Genomic DNA, 22,062 nt, shown 5'->3' on the forward strand with positions numbered 1-22,062 from the left:
CAAGTTCTTTGCTGGTACTAAATTTTTGAAAAACCTTGACTACCACTGAGAATGAAGCTATCATAGTATAAGGCAGCAAGTAGAATCATCTCTAAAAAGACCCTCCAAAGAATGGTATCCATCCAATGCAAATAATATCAAAGCTAATCTGTTTTGCTTACACTGCTCAAGCTTATGTCTTCATTGCCCTTTGTAGATTAGTTAGTCTCAAAAACTGCCTTTTTTATACAGTCCCTGGAGTGTCAACAGTTACCACTTCTCCATTCTTCTTTGAAATAAACAGAAATAGAATACATCTTAACAAATGCAAGAAAACCTGAGTTCCTTCCAAAACAAAGGTCATTGTATTGAAGTAAATTATCTCTAAACTCATACCATAGATTTCATTTATTAATAAGCATATTATGAAAAATCTACATTTTAGATTTCATGTTTACAGAGCTTTTCACCATGGTTTTTGAATTTCTCACAGCTACCCTCTGAGAGTATTATAGACAGTGAAGTAGAGAATCTGGCTCATGACTCTCTGTCATAGCTTCCCTTTGGCTCATGGATGAGCTACTCGTTCCCTAGAGTAAATCAAAATAAGATGTCCTTCATAGATTTTGTTATTCATCTACTCCTGGACACTATCCTGGGAACACAGGGAAAACTCCGAGAGAGAAATTTCTGACAAATTATTTACATGGGAAAAAAAGGCCAGTTTTCTTTCTTAGAGTACCAATCTGCAAAAATAACTGCTGCCATTTAAAGAGTAGCATACCTTACCACCAATCTGTTGGTGAGAATTTTACTATTCCTACCAAATAATGGTGAAACATCACATATTAAGTACAGGATGGAACTTCAGTTAGATCTGCCCTTTAAGGCAATGTCAACTCTCTCAGCTTAATTCTTTTTCAAGGGAGTTACTGTCTACACTTGGCTTAAACTAACTACTATTATGAACTACTTTCAATGTACGTATAACTGTTCATGCATCAGAAGCCAATTTCCTTTAACAGTACATTTAAAGTCATATTTTGGGGTGCTAATGAACACTTCAACTTAAGAAATGGTACTGGAAATGATCAAATTGCACTATTACTCTTGTTAATACCACACTGGCACACACACTGCATATATATTTATCATCCTAAGATAAAACTCTTCTCAGAATTTCATTACTTTTTATTATACACCAACTAGTTTATATTTTAGTTTTTTTTTTTTTTTTACAAAGAAAATGCTAAGAAAATTAAAATCACGTTATGGTTTTAAAGTCATAATTCCAGATTTCTTTACATATAGGATGGAATGGTCCAGCAGCTATGTCCACTGTCACAGACTTTAGTTCCGTTCAATGATATGGCACATCCTGCAAAATTAACTAGTCACACAAAAAAATGTCTCAAACACAGTAGAAATGTACACACAATAAGGGTAATTTACAATGACAAATAAGGAATGTAATTTATCATGGCTGTGCTTAAGAAATTTAGGGTCGATAGCCTTAATCAAGGCACAGAGCAGGAAAAGGTGAGCACAGCTCTCTAAAAGTAGGCAAGGTATGTACAATCACTGATGAGGTATGCATGCACGCAAAGGATTTAAAACTGCTCAATCTCGCTATGAAAATTGAACTGAGTTAACAGGAAATGCTGTGGCTTCTCCCTACAATTCACCTCTGGATCAAGTCCACAATCTTACTTCATCACACAGAAAATAAAATTGGCAAGGATCTCCAAAAGTAAATCGCTATTTGGGTAAATGAAACAAAATGCTTCACTAATTCCAACTCTTCGTTGTGCCTCCTGGACTAGAAGCATTTTGGACTTTTGAGTGTTTCACAAAATTGAAATGTCATTCAGGTGAAGGACAAGACATTTTCCACAGACACTTAAAATTTCAAACTTTCGAATGGCCCTTACAGCTGAACCATTTTATGTTACAGTAAGTAGTGAGGGTTCTGGGGATCCTTCAGCAGCGAATACCAATTTAAAGGGCACGGGGTCTCTTGGGGTTAATTTGCTTGCTGGCTTGTTCTTCTTCTTGTAGAGCTGCTCGGAAAGATTTCACTTTATCTTGGAAAAAGAAAGAACAAAGGAATAAGTATTGCATGCAAAAATAGTATACAACTATATGGATCCTATCAAGATTAGCGCTCATTTCATAACATTAAATCACTATTTTCCCTTCTGTTCCTTCAGAACTAAATATAATGCTAGTTGATGATGGACCTTTATTAACTTATTTACTTATATGTGGTGCTGAGAATTGAACCCAGTGCCTCACATGTGCTAGGCAAGTGCTCTACCACTGAGTTACAACCCCAGCCCTCGACTATGTTTCATCACAAATTCCTGGAAATGAGCCTTTTTCTATAATAACCAACTTCTTGAAGGGCCCACTTTTAAAAATTAAGCACCCTATTTGCTGCTAAAAACTCTACATACACACAGCAAACATTCTATCCTGCATTAAGCAAGAGACAGATTAGCACAATCACAAGTACATATTTGAAGTAATAGAGATAAGCTATTTTAAAAAGTCAAAAAGATGGCATATAGGTGAACCACATACTTCCCTTCATAAGTAAGGTGAAAAGGGTAGTCATCTCAATAACTTTACCTTTGTTTATTTTTAGCACAGAAAGATGAAGATAGACATTATTCACTGATGACCTTGAACAGATCTAATATAAGAATAATAATTCTGACAAGCACTGGCCTACCAACTAAGTATCTGAGTGGGACATAAAACTTGCAAACTAATCATAAGATGCCTTTATTTTTCAAAGGACTAAAAAAAAAAATGACTAGGAAGAACTTGAAATGACACGACACTTCATGTTTTATTTAGGAAAAACCACACTAGTTAGTTCATCTTTATACGTCTGTAAAGAAGGTATAAAATGGTACTCATAATTCACACTTCAATATTGTCATATTGCAACAGGAAATCCTACAACTGGTAATATGTACACCCCAATACCAAACAGATTTCATACCAAACAATAAAATGAAAAAAAAAAGAATTACCCCGCAGCTCAGTTAAAATGTCTATTTTTTGCTCAAGTATCGCTTCAAGTTGTGTAGCATATGAATCTACATCATAGTCTACTTCTTCAGTCATCTCTAGGAGAGCCTTTTCATCTTCTAACCATCGAATAGATTCCTAAAAAGAAAAAATTATAATTTTAAGCCTTTTTATAAAACAGATATCAATTTACAAATTCTGTTAATTACAAACATATTTAAGATGGCATCTTGTAAAACTAACAGATAAAACATCTCTATTCACAGTAAAATTAAGAAATATTTTCTTAAGTTCAAACACAAACACATACATGATTGGCCAAATAACATTACTTCATTTCTTGACTTTTTTATTCTACCTAGAGTGGATTTTTGGAGAAAGAATTCATCAAACACATTAACATCAGTGGTCAAAGTAAATTTTAAAAATTTAATAGCTGTTCCTGAAACAAGGGAAGAATTGGCATAATAAGGCTACTGAACAATTTGATGAGGGCTTTGGAAGGCCTATAACTTAAGTCATCTGGAATTAATTTATCCAGTTGGAACCTGTTATGGTTTGAATATGGTTTGTCCCCTCTGAACCATTTTGGAATTTAAACTCCATTGTGAATTAAGAGGGTGAACACATCTAAACTATGGTGGTGAGGATTAAAGCCATCAAGGTGGAGCCCCTATGGTTGAATACTGGTGGCTTTAAAATAGACTCTGAGGTTGGGCCAAAACTAAACACTGGTTCTTCAAAATCATTGTTCAAAAAAATTTCAAAATCATTTAAAACTCTTATTCAAAACCATGAGGAACCAGCAGATAGCCAATTTAGAAAAGTCAAAAAAGCCCCTCAATGGTAGCTACTTACTATTAATAAATGCTTCTAGGAACTTGGTAATCTTTGTATATGAAACCCATGAGTTTTATTTTCTAGAATGTCAGAAGTCATAAAGATCATAACTGAGGTCAGATGGTACTAAATTGGAGTTTGGGGCATAAAAATAGGTGCTTTCCATACCAACCAAAAATAAATAAACGAGCAAAAGGAAGATCAGTAGTGTAGCAGAAGGAGAATGGGAAGGGAGGGGGAGAGAAAATGGAACAGGGATTGAAATCAAATTCTGTGCACATATGATTTTGTCAAAATGAACCCAGCTACTATGTATAAGCTCTTATAAAAGATACTAATTTTTAAGAATGTGTACAATCTCAATTTTGCAAGTTATTAATTCACTTTAATGGCTAATTACAATTAGACTACTTCACCAGAATTTAAAAATTTCTATAGATACCTTTCATATAGATATTAATAAAAAAGTATCATTTAAAAATACAAATTATTTGTTTTTCTTTTCCTTTATTCATACACTTAATTTTTATTTAACAAAACCCTATTTTCAGAAATGACAGTTGACAGTATGTAAGCACTAATATATGGAAGTGAAAATAAAACTGGAAAGCCAGAACTCTAAGTGTTGATAACAAATGTGAGAGCTCATCTACAAAAATGACAGAGAAAAGGTGGTCTTAATATGATCTTGTTCCAAAAGGGCAGAAACAACAATTTTCTTAAATTACTAGTGTCTTATTCTCAACTTAATCCAAACCTATAAGCAGACTTTTTTCCTTTTCTTTTCTTTTTTTGTTTGGTACCAGGGAGTCAATCTAGAGGTGCTCAACCACTGAGCCACATCCCCAGCCCTTTTTATTTTATATTTTGAGACAGGGTCTTGCTAAGTTGCTTAGGGCCTTGCTAAATTGCTAAAGCTTGCTTTGAACTTGTATTCCTCAGGCCTCAGCCTCCCAAACAGCTAAGATTATAGGTATGCACGACCGTGCCTGGGTAATAAGAGATTCTTGTAATAAGAGCTTCATTAGAACCCTAACAGTTTTAATGAATTTGCATCCTAACTTGAAATCAACTCTTTCATTTTTGAGCCCTCATCCAGGTGCCTGAATGACCCGAAACTAAGGAATTTTATAGATTTCCTCAATATATGAAAAGCAACAGATCAATAAGAAGAATGAGTTATTGTTCACTTTTTTCTCGGGAAATAAAGTACTATAAGAAGTGGGAGTGGGGCTGGGGTTGTGGCTCAGAAAAAGAGCGCTTGCTTATTAGCACATGTGAGGCACTGGGTTCTATCCTCAGCACCACATAAAAATAAAATAAAGGTATTGTGTCCACCTACAACTAAAAAAAATAAATGTTTTAAAAAAAAGAAGTGGAGGGAGAGTAAAAAAAAACAAGTCAATAGTAAACTTCATAAGGATGTCTAAATGATATCTTCACTTCCTCATAAATACCATCACCCAGGATATTTTCCTGTTAAAAATCGGAAACCAGGTTTGGTGATGCACATTTTTTTTTTTAAGTGATCACCTTATTTTTATGTGGTGCTGAGGATCAAATCCCATGCCTCATTCGTGCTAGGCAAGCACTGATATACATTTGTAGTCCCACAGTTAACTCAGGAGGTGAGGCAAGATGACCGCTTGACCCCAGGAGTTCAAAGATAGCCTGAGCAACGTGGCAAGACCCCATCTCAAAAGTACAAAAACAAGCGGGATGTGGTGGCAAATGCCTGTAATCCCAGTGACTCGGAACAGGATTATTGCAAATTCAACATCAACCTCAGCAACTAGGCAAGAACCTGTTTCAAAATAAGCAATAAATAAATTCCCCAGTACCACCAACCACCTCCCCCCACCCAAAAAAAAACAAAAACACACACACTCTCCACAATAACTGGGAGAGTTATACAGTTAAAGTACTTTAAGACTGAATGCACAGTGGCAGCAACAGACAATTCAGTCTAAGCATTATTTCCATCTCCTAAGGAAACAAACTCCTAAGTACAAACTTTTCTGCTAATTATTTTTCAATTTTTTAAGGTAGGGTCTCACTATGTTGCCTCAAAAATAAAATTTTCCTCCCCAGCTTGCCAAATATCTGGGACTACAAGCACATGCCACTGTGCCCAGCTTCCCTAACCTTTAAAGGGTTTTTCTTATGCTGCCAAATAAACTGGCCTAACAAAGAAAGGAATATTAGTAGGCAGAAGTTGAACTCTTCTCCCCAAAATGGACAATTAACAAAAAGAAAGGGCAAGAAGGTGCTTTAAAAAAAAAACAGATCTTTTCACCATTGTGCAATGAATGTGTATGTGGATGTGTGGATGTGTGGTGTTAGGAATTGAATCCAGGTCCTTGTGCATGCAGGGCAAGCGTTCTACCAATTGAGCTATATCCCCAGCCCTCAGATGGATGTTTAGAATCACTGTTCATTGTATTAAAAAACTACTATGGGGGAAAAAATTGTCATGTCATATGCCCTACAAATATACATATAAACAAGTATTTTTTCTTAAGGAATGTTATTCCAAGAATGATGAAAGTTTTTGGTTAATATATCTCAAAATACTTTGATGAAAGAAAGATTCTCTCTTTACCTGGAACACTGCCCTGTGATCTTCTACAACTTGTTCTTCCATTTCTACCATTTGTGAGACAGCTTCATGGAAAGTAAACAATTGTGGAGAAACCTCTTCTTCCTTAAAATACAAAGTTTAAAAATTATGACATAAATGTTGTATTTTTAAATGCTAGAAAAGTAGTCGATTTTTGTGTTTTTCTTCTTTTTTTTTTTTGATGCCAAGTTCTGAACCTAGGACCTTACATGCTAAGCACACACCCTACTGCCCAACCCCTAAAAGTAGCTTTTTAATGACACTTTACAATAACATTTAGAATTTGAGGAAGCTTGAATGGTGATGACTACTCAAATATACATAAAAGTAAAAGTCACAATTTCTTTCTGTGGGTCAAAATAATATACATAACTCTCAGTAAAGCAATCCAAACTTTTTTATGAGTAGGTAATAATTTTCCTTGATGCCAGGGTTTACTGCAGAATTACCCCCAAAAAAGCACTCTTCAGGAACAGTCAGCTTTTCAAATATAAATCTTTTGCAAATTGTAAATATATTCAAATATTTCTTTACTACTGTTTTCTTTTCTGTATATGAATTAACTCATATACAGACAATTCTTGACTTAAGGATGGTTCAGATTATGGTTTTTAAGACTTTTCAATGACATAAAACCAATAAGTATCCAGAAATCATTTCAAAATCTGAATTTTGATCTTTTCTATTAATATGTTCACCATGTTAGGTGTGGTAAATGCATTTTCAACTTGTGATATCAGGATGTAACCCCATTGTTGAGTCAAGGACTACCTGTACATGTCTTAAGTTTCTTTTCTTAAAAGAGATGAACCAGGCATGGTGGCACATGCCTGTAATCCCAGCTACTCAGAATGCTGAGGCAAAAGGATGGTTAGATTGAGGTCAGCCTGGGCATTTTAGGGAGAACCTGTTTCAAAAGAAAAAAGAAAAGGGCTGGAGATAAATCTCAGTAGTAGTGAGATTATCTAGTATGGACAGGCCCTGCTTTTAATCCCCTGTAGCAAAGCGGGAGGGGGACTAAAAACACCATCTTTGGATTACGTAAAGATAATGTCTTTGATCAAATTAATACTCTGAAGGACTTAACTCTTAAAAAAAATAATTTTCAAATTATACTACATGATTTGCTTACCAGTTATTCTTCCTCCTCCTTTCATTTTTTTTGGATGGGATCTCACTATGTTATTCAAGATTATCCACAAATTCCTGGACTCAAGTGATCCTCCTGCCTCACCCTCCTAAGTACCTGCACCTATAGACATGTACCACCATTCCTGGCAGTTATTATAGAAATTTGAATTGACAGGATAGTTTTACTTCATCAACAATAACTATACATACACACAGACATACAACATATGCATTATGTTGGTTTTAGATCAATTCGAAACTTATATTGCTAAGGTTTCTTTCTGAAGTTTCTTTCCCAAGAAACCTTTACTTATTTTTCTTGGTGATTGAATCCAGGGCCTTATGCATGAGAGGCAAGCACTCTACCAACTGAGCTATATCCCCAGCCCTGATCCAAACACTTTTTTGTCTATACAATTTTCTTCTACTCTTGGAATACTAATGAACTTAATTATAAGTGTACCTATATTATTTTTATCTCTAGGGCTTATCTTAGATGCTATTCCACTAATCTACCTTGTTAACTGTTAAGTCTTAGTCTCATTAGATATGAGAATAAAATGCAAACAGAAGAGAAGAATGCCTCTTAACTCTGGTTTTCAGAATCTTTGGGAGGTACCATAGCTATTACAATAAAGGAACTGATTTGAGGGCTCCAAGAACATGTATAGTGTCTTTTAAAACTTATGTAGACAGGGCAGGGAATGACGCCAGGATCTAATTTTTAGCTGTTTTTATGTTTCAAAATTTAGAACTCTTAATTTAAAACTAGTTTTCTCAACTTTTGAACTACTGACATTTTTGAGGGGTAGAGTGAAGAGTGTGGCTATCCCATGCACTACGTGTTTAAAAGCATCATAGCTTCTACCTACTAGATGCTAACAATATCACCTCAGCTGTGACAACCAAAAACATCTTCATATATTTTTGTCTTGGTTGGGCCAAATCACCTCTGGTTGAGGACAGCTGCTTACAGCCTTGATTTAGTAACAGAGGATGTGGAATGTGAAAACAAAAAAGTAGTATGGAATGTGGTAATCAAAAGCAGTTATGTCCATTTGTTACTCTAGAATATTTTGGATTTAACATCTGTCAGAAAGTATTACAACATAACCACTAATTCTGTTCTTTTCAAAGAATACTGTTGATGGAAATATGCTTAACTGACATAAATTGGATTGTGTCAAAAGAAAGATGTAGGTTTCAACTCTGGCCTCCTCACTTATAATCTTGGTCAAGTTGTTACGCCTCTTAGAAAATTAACTATGAAGTAGGGATAATTACAACACCTACCACATTGATTTGTGATGATTAAATCAGGTAACAAGCAAAATATTTAGCAAATGTATGTCATGTAGTAAGCAATTAGTAAATGCCACCTTTTGACATTATGAGAAAATGCCACGATAGGATTTTAGTGGGAAAAACAGTGACATAAAACCATTTAAAATATACATGTTAAAATGAAATTAAATAACTACATAAATAACTCTTGTATTTCACACACAGAATGTAATCCTCTCAATATGTTAAAAACAATTATGTGGAAGCAAGTTATTATTTGTGCTTTCTTGCTTATTTATGCCCTTCTATCCTTATAGAGTGGGCATACATTTTATTATTTTTAATAATTAGAACATTAAAAAAAGAGTACAGGGGTATGGTACCCAAGGTCTTGTGCATGCTGGGCAACACAATACCACTGAGCTACATCCCCAACCCTTTCTGGATTTGATTTCAAGACAGAGGTTTTTTAAGTTGCCCAGGCTGGCCTTTACTTTCGATCCTCCTACCTCTGTCTCTCAAGTTGCTGGAGTGTAAGATGTGTCACTGTGCCCAGCTGGAAAAACAGAATTTTAAATTATGAAATATCATTAAACATTTCAAACATATAGAAAAGCAGCCTGGTTTAATGGATGATAGCATTTTGCCATGTTTGATTTTTAATGAAGGTCATGCCTTTGTCCACAGTTCCTTTATTTTGTTTTTAAGCTTTATAATGAGGTACTTACTGGATGTATAATTCTTAAACTTGCTTCTACCCTATATTACTAAAATTTTAATACTGGTATAAAATATGGGGGTGGGAGGTAATAGATTAGATCAGAGGTTTGGCAAACCAGATAGTAGATGTTTTAGATTTGTGAGCCATACAGTCTTTGGTACTGTTATGTAAGAAAGCAGCCAGGCAATCCATAAATGAGTAAGCATTGCTATGTTCTAATAAAACATTACTTGTAAAAACAGAGTATAGTTTGCTGACCCCTGACGTAGATAAAATTGAGCTATTAATGAAATGAACTAAAACTGCATCAATTACAACTATATTATCTCACTCACATTTTGTTCACAAAGAAGTTTTAGATCATCTCTCTGAGGGGAACTTCCCACACCCCACTGTGTCTCTAAGTCATCAATTTGGTTTGGTGGATGGTGCATTATAGGACGGACATCACCAGCCGCAGTTGGATCAACAGTCAGTTCTTTCACCCTATAGATAGAGAAGAGGTATCTAAAATTAACAAAGACTCATGCATAGGAGCAAGAAAATACCAACCTATTCAATTAAAGGCAATTCAAATAACACATTAGGATTGATGTCACCTTTATAGCTCAAATTTATCTGAACTCTCTGGAAACTCTTGATAGGATGTTTGGTTGTTTAATTCTAGTAGTTCACATAAGCAACTTTACAATTACTTCAAGAATAAATGTGCACAAAAGTGGAAATTCAAAGTATGCAGACTCAGTATTTCAAAGAAACACACTGTTGCAATTACATTATATGAGCAGAAAAATCTTTACAAAAGCATTAAGTTTTATAAATAGGTCATTGCTGATATCAGAGAATTTGATACACTTTGCAGATTTCTGATAGTTGAAATGCTTGAATTAAAATAGCTAAATATGAAATAATTTTATTTCCAAGGTATAAAGATTATAAGATTTGTATCATTTTAAAAAATGTTTGCTCCTCACATCTGAGAAAGGATATACTTTCTAATAGGAACCTTGTCATTTCCTTGCAGACAAGGAAATTTATAAGATCATACACAATACAGGTAAACTCTTCACTGCAAGCAAGACAAATTTATCTTTTAATGTAAGTATGCAAAAGTGACATCATCCTTTTAAAAATGAGGGGAAATAGGAAGCCTGAATTCTAAACCAAAATTTCAAAGCAAATAAATTAATACAGGACATAAAAATGCAGATCATGCAGTACAACCGGCACCTGCCAAATGAAATGAAAATGAAAAATAATATGGCTCAGGACAAAAGAAGTAAATGAAATGTTTATATATAGAAAAAAAATTTTTTAAACTATTAAAATAAACATCTTATGTATAGAATGAAGTAGACCTGGTAATCGAAGGAGAAAAGTCGTCATACTCATAAGAAGGAGAGAGATCAGGGCGACTGCCACTACCCTGTGAGAAGGGAATGTCTGATGGACTAATTCCAAACTCCTTTACTCTGCAGCACCAAAACAGCAACAAATTAAAAGAAAATGTTTTTGTAAAAACAGCAATGCACATTTCAAGTTTTCATTTGCATTCAGTTTTGTTTAGAAAAGGTTATCAACACTGCTTAACAATGTATTTAGACTTTTATTTTATAAATAATCAGTTTTAAGAGGTTTTAACCTCTTAATCCCACTGATCCCTTACTCAAAAGACCTAACTAAAATCCTTCTTTTACTTTTTTAATAATACTTGAAATTTAACCACAAAGTACCAAATGTGGGGGGNTGCCTCGGCTGCCTCACTGGGGATTATAAATCAATGCCATTGCACACAGCTTAAAACTATTTTTAAGAGAGAACAAGCCAGGCATTGATGTATTCCTATAATCCCAGTGACTGGGAAGACTGCAGCAGGAGGTCTGCAATTTGAGACCAGCCTTATCAACTTAGGCTCCTCCAAAAAAAAGGGGGGAGGGGGGTGGGAACATAGCTCAGTGGTAGAGCATCCCCTGGGTTTAATCTCTATAATAAAAACTAGAGAGAGGGAGAAAGAAAAATAATGCTGGGCACAATGGAGAATCTTGGGTTTGAGCCCAGTTAAGGGTAACATAGGAAGATCCCATCTCCAAAAGCAGGTAAAAAAAAAAGAGAGAGAGAGAGAAATTTGTTCCAAGAAGTCAGGACCATGATTACCTAAGGTGAGAAACTAATGGGATGGACAATTTTTGTAATTTTTGTAATCAGAAAGAATGAATACATTAAGAACATTGTAAGAGGCCAGTGATGTTCTATTTCCTAATATAATGCCAAATTTTTCACTATACAGGTATTCATTATTTTATTCACTTATATTTTAGGTAGTTTTTATGCACATGTGTTTCATATTGTAAGAAAAAGTTGAAAATAAAATTTCCATTATGATTAAAACAAAGAAACAAAATACTTTTGTCAAGCAAAACTAAGACAATCTTCACATTAGAAACAGTTCATAAAGAGGAATTTTATCTCTACATGAAAATCATAAATGTAATAGGTGATAACAAATTTAAAACTATGTAATCACTCATTCAAAACAAGAGTAGCAGAGGGGAGCTATAGAATAAATATACCCATTCATGTCCAAGGGCATGTCATGACTCCAAGAAATAAACTGCTTTAACAGCCTATAATGCATTTTGTCCTTCCATCGCTAATGACCCAGTTGTCTAAAGTTGGACACATTACAGACATGAATAACAAGATATAATTCATACAGAACACCAGAAAGACTATCACTTGTCACTCAAACTTTACATTCCTTATATATAACATTTAATACCATCAGGAATAATTTTTAGCTTATAGCAAAACAATTAAAAGAAATATATACTGGCCCTGTAGCTTTCATTTATTTGTCTGTCTCAAGAGGAAGAATTTGCATAATTTAAGTAAAGTAAAATATTACAAAATATAACTTTGAAATGGAAAAACACAAACATGTTGTAGTACAGAAAGGTCACTTTTACTAAAGATAACAGCTGCTTCTCTAACTATACAACACACTTGACAAAATATTTTTGTTAAGCAAAATTAAGACAATCTTCATATTAGAAATAGTTCATAAAGAGGAATTTTATCTCTACATTAAAATCATAAATGTAATAGATGCTAACAAATTTAAAACTATGTAATCACTCATTCAAAACAAGAGTAGCAGGGGGGAGCTATAGAATAAATATGCCCATTCAAGTCCAAGGGCTTTTCATGACTCCAAGGAATAAACTGCTTTAACAGCCTATGATACATTTTGTCAACTCGTTTTTACAAATTGAAAAACTGATTCTAAATATTATCACCTTAAATAATAAATGTGGTCAGGCAAAGTAGCATACACCTGTCATTCTAGCAACTTGGGGGACTGAGGCAGGAGAATCACAAATTCAAAGCCAACTTTGGCAACTTAGTGAGGCCCTATGCAACTCAGGGAGACCCTGTCTTAAAAAACAAAAAGGGATGGGGATGTAGTTCAGTGGTAAAGTACCCGTGGCTTAAATAAATCCTCAGTACCGAAAAAATATAATGAAAGAATAAATCTATAAAATATTTTTAAGAACAATGTACTATAATCTGCCCTACAACAAGATATTATATACTGCCCTATTTTAGAATTAGATTTCAAATTTCGTAATAGAGAACCATCTCATACCTATTTGCATATCTTAATGTATTAAGAGTATTTTCACAGGATGCCATTCCTGGAGATATCGTGGCAATCTACAGGGGGTGGGGGAAGGAAAGGCGAAGATAAAATGTCATAAATAATCCAGACAATAATACTAAAAAATAGCTCATTTAGGTCTAATCTTAAGTGGGTATTTAAAAATTTTACTTGCTATCTTTTACCCATAATCACATAATGATACAATTAAAATGTAAGCAACTCTCTGAAACACCATGAAATGATCAAACTCCAGCAGAAAAAGAAGGCAAACACAGGGAACAATACCAAGTGACTACTCCCTCCTACTTCTTCTAACAGCATCTTGCCAGAGGATAAACCCTGGTGCTGTCACACAGGATAACCAAAACCTAATAACAAATTATACATTCATGATATATATGAGATAATTCAGATGTTGGAAATAATATAATGCTTTCTATCAGACTGGCAGGGACACATCTTAAATATCAACTGTATCTAGGATTCAAATGATTGTAACTAATGTACATTAAAATTTTCCATAGATATTGTATAGTTATTACTTTAGGATTAAAATGAAATATAACAAAAATAAACTTACCATGCAGGTACGAGAATTTTCACCTATGAATGAATCTCTTAACACCTGAGTGAGTTTACTTGCTCGGAAAGGAGTATGAGGTTTGTTTCTACCTAAGGCTCTGATGCACTCCTGAAATTTAAGAAAGCAAGACTCACAGATTAGACTTTCTTAAAAAGAGTGATATTAAGTAACATATTTTAAGAGGTCTTTTATGATGAGTCTAACATTTAAGGTCTGATGAGCTCTGAAAATTCTAACAGTTTCACAGCATTGTGAAAGTGTTCCCATGAACGCTAATTCAAGAAAAAGATCAAAAACAAGCAAACAAAAAAAAAAAAACTCACAAAGTCTGGGGGTGTAGCTCAGTGGTAGAGCACTTGCCTAGCATATATGAAGCACTGGGTTCAATTCTCAGTACCACATATAAATAAGTAAAGGTCTATTGATAACTAAATTTTTTTTTAAAACTCACAAAATCTACTTTATTATCCTTTCAAAAAATACTCTGGAAACAATGGCTAATGTTTAAATGTGGCAGGCAACAGGATAACTGTAAAATGTTAAAATTTCAAAGTGGCATTACATAAGAAAAAAATACAGAATATTTTACTATAAATCTTTCTAAACTTTGCTTTTCTAGTGAAGGAAAAGATAATATATACCTGGCCAGACTTTCTGAAAACCATTCCACATTATTTTTCTGAGAAAGTTATTTCTTAGTTCAATTGTATGGTTCCTTACCCTACCCAAGAAAATATATCTGATGAAGAAGGCTTTTTAGAATCTATCTGGGCAGCCTCAGAATTGAATTGGTGTGCCAACCCATATACCATTTTATCCCACCAGTTTGAAAATGTGTTTTTATTGGAAAAAGTAAGTACTGTTATCTGGCAACTGAGTAAACAAAATTAAAAAGCAGGGCTGGGGGCTGTAGCTCAGTGGCAGACCACTTGCCTAGCATGTGTGAGGCATGGGGTTCTATCCTCAGCACCACATGAAAATAAACAAGCAAAATAAAGGCTTGCTTGCTGTCCATCTACAACTATAATAATAATAATAATAATAGTAATAATAATAATAGTAATAGTAATAATAGACATTTCATAATTAAATATATTTAATTTACCTTGAGTGCTAAAAGGCTTTTATTAATTTCAGCACCTTCAAGCCTAGTTTGCCTGTCTGCACTGGAAGTATCAGCTCCTCTTTCATTTCCAGCCAAATCGATGAGAGAAAACTTGCCATGTAGTTTTCCTTTTCTTCGAAGTATAATCTGAAACACTGCATGGCTCCGAGATGAATGTGCATTTGCAGATGTTTGACCAGATGTTCTATAATGTGATTAAGGACATGTTGATACATTAAAATTTTAATTTACATGTTAGCATGACATCTTCATTTTAAAAAGCAATAACAAAAATCTATTTAGCCAGTTTTTACAATTTAAATACAGAAGAGATACCAGATTGTTACAACTTTACCTAGCTTTTCCTAACTGTAGTTATGATATCAATATAATAGATGTCAAAGAACAAGGAATTTTAATCCCAAGGTGCAATGGAGAACCTCCTTAGTTTGTGTTTGTGTAACAATTACCTAAAACTGAAGTTTCCCTTTCTTAATTAATATATTTACCTGCAACTGTTGCCTATATCAATGAGTTTCAGTACATCTTCAACACATTTAACCTCCCGCTCCTGTAGGCCCACCACTTGAACTTGTTGTTTTCCATCTTCTAGAACTCTTAATTTTGTTTTCCTATTTAGCAAGTCAAATACCTATGAAAAATCACATCCATTTTAGAAAACTAGCTTTAAAATAAACAGAAGCAGTTCTATAACAATGGGTCACTCAGAGCCTAAAAATTATTTTAGAGAGGAAAGTAATAATTATATTAGAATAATAAAGCTCAACATATTAAGGGATTCAATGACATTTTAAAAACCTCAAGACAAAGTCTAACATTCAAAATCTATATAAATTTTGTGACAGTAGCTCTAAAGCAACATGAATGTGCTCAGTTGACACTGAACTGAAAATGTTATTTCAATTTTAAAACGTTTTTTTAATTTATTCTAATTTATTATACATGACAGCAGAATGCATTTCAATTCATGGTATACATAAAGAGCACCATTTATCATGTCTACGATTATACACAAAGTAGAGTCACACCATTCGTGTCTTCATACATGTACTTAGGGTTATGATGTCCTTCTTGTTCCATCACCTTTCCTACTCCCATGCCCCCTCCCTCCCCCTTCCTCTCCCCTTTGCCCTATCTAAAGTTCCTCCATTCCTCTCATGCTCCCCACCATCCCTATTATGGATCAGCATCAGAGAAAACATTCGACATTTGTTTTTTGGGGATTGGCTTACTTCACTTAGCATGATATTCTCCAACTCCATCCATTTATCTTTAAATGCTGTGATTTTTTTCTCTTTTAATTCTGAGTAATATTCCACAATGTATATATCCACACACACACACACACACACACAAACACACACACACAACATTTTCTTTATCCATTCATCTACTGAAGAGCACCTAGGTTGGTTCCACAATTTAGCTATTGTGAATTGTGCTATTATAAACATTGATGTGGCTGTGTCCTTATAGTATGCGGTTTTTAAGTCCTTTGGGTATAAACCAGGAGTGAGATAGCTGGGTCAAATGGTGATTACATTCCAAGTTTTTCAAGGAATCTCCATACCGTTTTCCACATTCGATGCACCAATTTGCAATAACACCAGCAACATATGAGTGTGCCTTTTTTCCCGCTTCCTCACCAACACTTATTGTTGTTTGTACTCTTGATAGCTGCCATTCTGACTGGAGTGAGATGAAATCTAGAGTAGTTTTGATTTGTATTTCTCTAACTACTAGAGATGAACATTTTTTCATATATTTGTTGACTGACTGTATATCATCTTCTGAGAAATGTCTGTTCAGTTCCTTGGCCCATTTATTGATAGGATTATTTATTTTTTTGACAATTAGGTTTTTGAGTTCTTCGTAAATCCTGGAAATTAGTGCTCTATCTAATGTGTGTGTAGTAAAGATGTTCTCCCACTCTATGGGCTCTCTATTCACCTCACTGATTGTTTGGGCCTACTTTTTTGTTCTATAAGGTACAGGGACTCTGGTTTAATTCCTAGGTCTTTGATCCACTTTTGAGTTTTGTGGATAGTGAGACAGGGGCTTAATTTCATTTTGCTGCTTGTGGATTTCTAATTTTCCCAGCACCATTTGTTGAAGAGGCTATCTTTTCTCCAATGTATGTTTTTGGAGCTTTTGTCTAGTATGACATAACTGTATTTATTGTGAGTTTGTCTCTGTGTCCTCTATTCTGTACCACTGGTCTAACAAGTCTACTTTGGTGCCAATACTATGCTATTTTTGTTACTAATGCTCTGTAGTATACTTTAAGGTCTGGTATAATGATGCCACCTGCTTCACTCTTCTTTTAAGGGCTGCTTTGGATATTCTGGGTCTCTTATTTTTCCAGATGAACTTCATGATTGCCTTTTCTATTTCTATGAGAAATGGCACTGTGTCATTGGGATTTTGATTTGGAATTACATTAAAACTGTATAGTGCTTTTGGTAGGATGGTCATTTTGACAATATTAATTCTGCCTATCCAAAAACAAGGGAGATCTTTCCATCTTCTAAGGTCTGTAGTTTCTTTAGCAATCTGTAGTTTTCATTGTAGAGGTCGTTCACCTCTTTCGTTGATTCCCAAGTATTTTATTTTTTTGAGGCTATTGTAAATGGGGTAGTTTTCCTAAATTCTCTTTCAGAGGATTCATCACTGATGTACAGAAAGAAATGCCTTTGATTTATGGGTGTTGATTTTATATCCTGCTACTTTTTGCTGAATTCATTTATTAGTTCTAGAAATTTTCTGGTGTAATTTTTTGGGTCTTCCACGTATAGAATCATGTTGTCGGCAAATAGTGATAGTTTTGAGTTCTTCTTTTCCTATCCATATTCCCTTTAATTTCTATCATTTGTCTAATTCCTCTGACTAGAGTTTCAAGAACTATGTCAAGTAGAAGTGGTAAAACAGGGCATCCTTGTCATGTTCTAGTTTTTAGAGGGAATGCTTTCAATTTTCCTCCATTTAGAATGATGTTGGTCTGGGCCTTAGCATAGATAGCTTTTACAATGTTGAGATATGTTCCTATTATCCCCAGTTTTTCTAGTGTTTTGAACAAAAATCATAAAAATTTGAAAAAGAGTTCCAACATACCTTTCCACTATAAATTTCAAAAAAGGTTGCATATACTTGAAGTTCTAGTTTCTTATAGTTTGGCTTCTTTAGCATTAAAAAGACATCTCGAGCTGTTAAGAATTTCATGTACAGAAAATTGTTAAGAAGTGGCAAATATTTTTAAAATGCAATTTAAATGTTCTATCTGTAAAGGAGTCAATAGATAATCTTTACCTAGGATGATAATAGCATCAATACTAAAAATAAAAATTAAAGCAAATATTAATTTGACAAAAAAGTACTTTTAACAGAAGTGACTCTCCTTCACATTCTATAAGGCAATGCTACTACTTATTATTATAAATTACCTAAAATTATACATAGGTGGTCAAAATAAGGTCATTCTTATAACCATACCAAATAGAAGCTTTTTATAATGCAGCCATTCAACAATTTACACTAATCTCCTACAATGTGCCAGATTATACCAACAAAAATGTAATCGGTATTTTTGTCACCAAAAGTTTAATCTTATAGATCTTTTCGATCTGACAACCCACTGGCATAATGTCCATTAAGCATAGTATTAGAGTTGCTATTTTAAAACTTTCTTTCAAAGTCACTTGAATAATATCCAAGGAGAATGTTACAAATTACATATAAAAGGACACTTACCTGCTAATGCATAAATTCCTTTAGAACAATCTTGGTTCTTTCCTGAAAAGTCACCACCCATAGTCTTTATTTTGAAAAGAAAATAAATAATAATAGACATTATTCAGGAATACATCTTAAGAATTTGATTATAGAATTAAGTTATAAAGGAAAATAAACTATAGTATCACGCTGTGATAAAATTTTAATGAATTACTTACATGAGTTTTTCCACTTCCAGTCTGCCCGTAAGCAAAGCATGTAGCCATTCCCCTTTCAAATATAGTTTCCACTAATGGTCTAGCAGTAAACCTTAAAAATAAAATGCATCAGTCAGAATATGTGACAAATATTTAAGCAAATACATAAAAGTAATACCAAATAACAAAGTTTATGGCAAGATTTTTTAAAAATCTCTATTAAAAAATTTTAAATAACCATGTTAAGAATTCCTCAAATTTTTGTTTTGTACCAAGGATTGAACTCAGAGGCACTCAACCACTGAGCCACATTCCTAGCCCTTTTCTGTATTTTATTTAAAGACAGGGTTAACTAAGGTACTTAGGGTCTCACTAATTTGTTGAGGCTGGCTTTGAATTTATAATCCTTTTGCCTCAGCTTCCTGAGCCACTGGGATTACAGATACGTGCCACTGTACCTCGCTTAAAAGTTTTTAAGGTATAATTTCATAATAAACATTGGTAGGAATAATAAGACACATATAATAAAAATAAAAAATAATCAATTACAATTTTAAAACAGAATAAGAGTGTAATCTCAACAGAGAAGGGTCAATGGGGGGAAAAACTGTATAAACATTATTTTTAGACCTTCTAAGTAAATAGAAAAACAATTATTACCTTGACTCTGGGCAAATAATTTATACTTGGGGAAAAAATATAAAAAAACTTACAGGGGCTGGGGTTGTGGCTCAGTGGTAGAGCACTTGCCTAGCATGTGTGAGGTACTGGGTTTAATCCCCAGCACCACATAAAAAATATTAAATAAAGGTATTATGTCCATCTACAACTAAAAAATACATATATTTAAAAAAGCAAACTTACTTATAGGACACTTGAGTTCTGAGCTGATAGTTTTGATTCAGGACAAGAATACCAAAATATATGGCTTAGATTGCTTCTCAAACATATTGGTAAAATCCACTGTTAAAATAAAAAGGGGGGACTGGGGATGTAACTCAGTTAAAAGCATTACCTAGCATATGTGAGGTCCTGTGTTTGAACCTTACCACTACAAAAATGAAATAACATAAATATAAAATAAAACAATATAATGGTGAAGGATAAATACTTCCTCACTAAACATAAAGTGTATGTTAGAAAATAAATCTACAAATGGAACACTTTGGATAGCTCTGCTTAAAATTTTCAAGGCCAAATTGGAAAAGGTACAAAACAAAAAGAAAAGGAAAAACCTCTGGTCAAAAAGAACTAGAAATAAACCTGAAGAGTGATCAGATCAAAATTTTTAAAACATTTTATTTATATATATATATATATATATATATATATATATATACACACACACACACACACACACACACACATACATACATATATTTATAAACACATATATGTATTATATATATAATTTCTCAATCCATAAAAATATGAAAGAGAGAGGATAAATACTGATAATGCTAAGAAGCGTAAAATGCAATGTGAAATACAAACTGTTTATTAAATCTATCATATACAGAAACATGTTTATAATAATTACTTAAAAACTATTATAAAAGTCAAACTGCTTGGGTTGGGGTTGTGGCTCAGTGGTAGAGCACTTGCTTAGCACATGTGAGGCACCAGGTTTGATCCGCAGCACCACACAAAAATAAAAATAAAGATATGTGTCTATCTACAACTAAAATAAATAAATAAATTTTTAAAAGTCCAACAGGCTTAAATTTTATGAGGCAGGGGTAGGAAAGTAAATGAGGACAGAATTGTATTTGCAGAAAGCTAACAAAAAATTGCTATTACAATTCTCTATTTAAATATATTCTTCCCAATATATCTGGCATTAATATGTTCTTTAATTTTGTTCATTTTACAACTGAACTCCCAGTTTACTGGATTAAGACCAATGAAGTTGGTCTTAACTATATTTCATATGTAGTAATACTTTCAATTCTTAAGACTCTTGTTAATTCTTCTGCTTTCTAAGCATCTGTATAAAATAAAGGGAAAAAAAAAACATGGTACATTCAAGCAACTGCAAAGCAGTTTTACATAGAATAAAATAACAATGTGGCTAAAACTAATGTTAGTTACTAGAAATGAAACTTTGCAAACTGAAAACGATCTACATTTGACAAGAATGTGGGATATTCATGTATATAACTTTGAATTGTCTATAAGCTGAATACATAAACGTAATAAGCGCAATATTAAAACCATATACCCCAAAAAAACTACCCTCAAGCTTAAAGATGAAAATATTAAGCAAACGTTAAATAGCAGATATAGAATGTTTTTAACTTAAGTGGCAGTAAATGCTAAATACTTTTAAACAAATGATGATTAATGTATAACAACAGGTATTTCAAATTTATTCCTAGTGCAGGCATTAAAATGTAAAGTTCTCTTCATACTACATTCCATTACTTAAGGGTTATAACAATGCTTTCCAGAAATTTCTTCTCCGTGTATGGGGTGTGGGGGTGGGGTGGGGTGGGGGTGTGTGTGTAATAAGTTAATTAGCAATTGGCAAAGAAAAGTATATTTTGGGGAAGCATTAAAGAGAACAAGCATTAGTACTCTCAGAATTTGGGGGGATTTTTTAATATTTATTGTTTAGTTTTAAGTAGACATAACATCTTTATTTTACATTTATATGGTGCTGAAGATTGAACTCAGTGCCTCAAGCATGCTAGGCGAGCACTCTACCACTGAGCCACAACCCCAACCCCAATATTACAGAGTTTTTTACATTGTCTTTATTTACACTCAGAATGAAAAAGCATATTACAGCTCTATAGAACTACATCAAATGCAATTTAAGTTTCAGGGAAGTGGTGAACACACGCACGGTATAGGAACAAGATTCTGATTTAAAACAAATTCACCTACCTGTAAACCATTTCATTAGGAGCTGAGTCATCAAAGGCATAATCAAAACGAAATGTTTGGTTTTCTAGGTACCTTGTTAAATCTACTTTTTGTTTAGGTTCATGTACCATCACAACATCTTTACTGGGGATTGTGATTACATCAAGATCTTTCATTTGAGTTTCTAAAAAAATAAGTGAAAATCATTGCCCATTAATTCTCATAGCATTTAAATTAAGGTACCTAAGTAGTAAGATTTGGGGGGGGTGGGGGTGGGAAAGGGG

General features: G+C 33.6%; 1 protein-coding gene across 7 annotated transcripts in view; it reads right to left on the minus strand.

The window, feature by feature from the left end:
• Positions 1 to 1,152: 1,152 nt before the first annotated feature.
• Positions 1,153 to 22,062, minus strand: part of Kif2a (kinesin family member 2A) — a 32,865-nt gene continuing 11,955 nt past the window's right edge. For 4 of the 7 annotated variants that reach the window (XM_048799995.1, XM_048799996.1, XM_015497272.2 and 1 more), the window contains exons 8-20: positions 21,800 to 21,962; positions 18,932 to 19,022; positions 18,732 to 18,795; positions 18,096 to 18,187; positions 15,473 to 15,615; positions 14,964 to 15,168; positions 13,856 to 13,966; positions 13,261 to 13,328; positions 10,973 to 11,086; positions 9,950 to 10,100; positions 6,461 to 6,562; positions 3,021 to 3,156; positions 1,153 to 2,063 (exon numbers count right to left, since the gene is read on the minus strand). In XM_048799995.1, coding sequence (XP_048655952.1) covers positions 1,978 to 2,063; positions 3,021 to 3,156; positions 6,461 to 6,562; positions 9,950 to 10,100; positions 10,973 to 11,086; positions 13,261 to 13,328; positions 13,856 to 13,966; positions 14,964 to 15,168; positions 15,473 to 15,615; positions 18,096 to 18,187; positions 18,732 to 18,795; positions 18,932 to 19,022; positions 21,800 to 21,962 — 1,526 coding nt within the window. In that variant the 3' untranslated portion in view covers positions 1,153 to 1,977. The remainder of the gene's footprint in view (positions 2,064 to 3,020; positions 3,157 to 6,460; positions 6,563 to 9,949; positions 10,101 to 10,972; positions 11,087 to 13,260; positions 13,329 to 13,855; positions 13,967 to 14,963; positions 15,169 to 15,472; positions 15,616 to 18,095; positions 18,188 to 18,731; positions 18,796 to 18,931; positions 19,023 to 21,799; positions 21,963 to 22,062) is intronic. The other 3 variants (XM_015497274.2, XM_015497273.2, XM_048799998.1) reach the window with 1 other exon arrangement.

This window comes from Marmota marmota, unplaced genomic scaffold, assembly GCF_001458135.2.
Source record: "Marmota marmota marmota unplaced genomic scaffold, marMar, whole genome shotgun sequence".
In the NCBI taxonomy this organism is placed as follows: domain Eukaryota; kingdom Metazoa; phylum Chordata; class Mammalia; order Rodentia; family Sciuridae; genus Marmota; species Marmota marmota.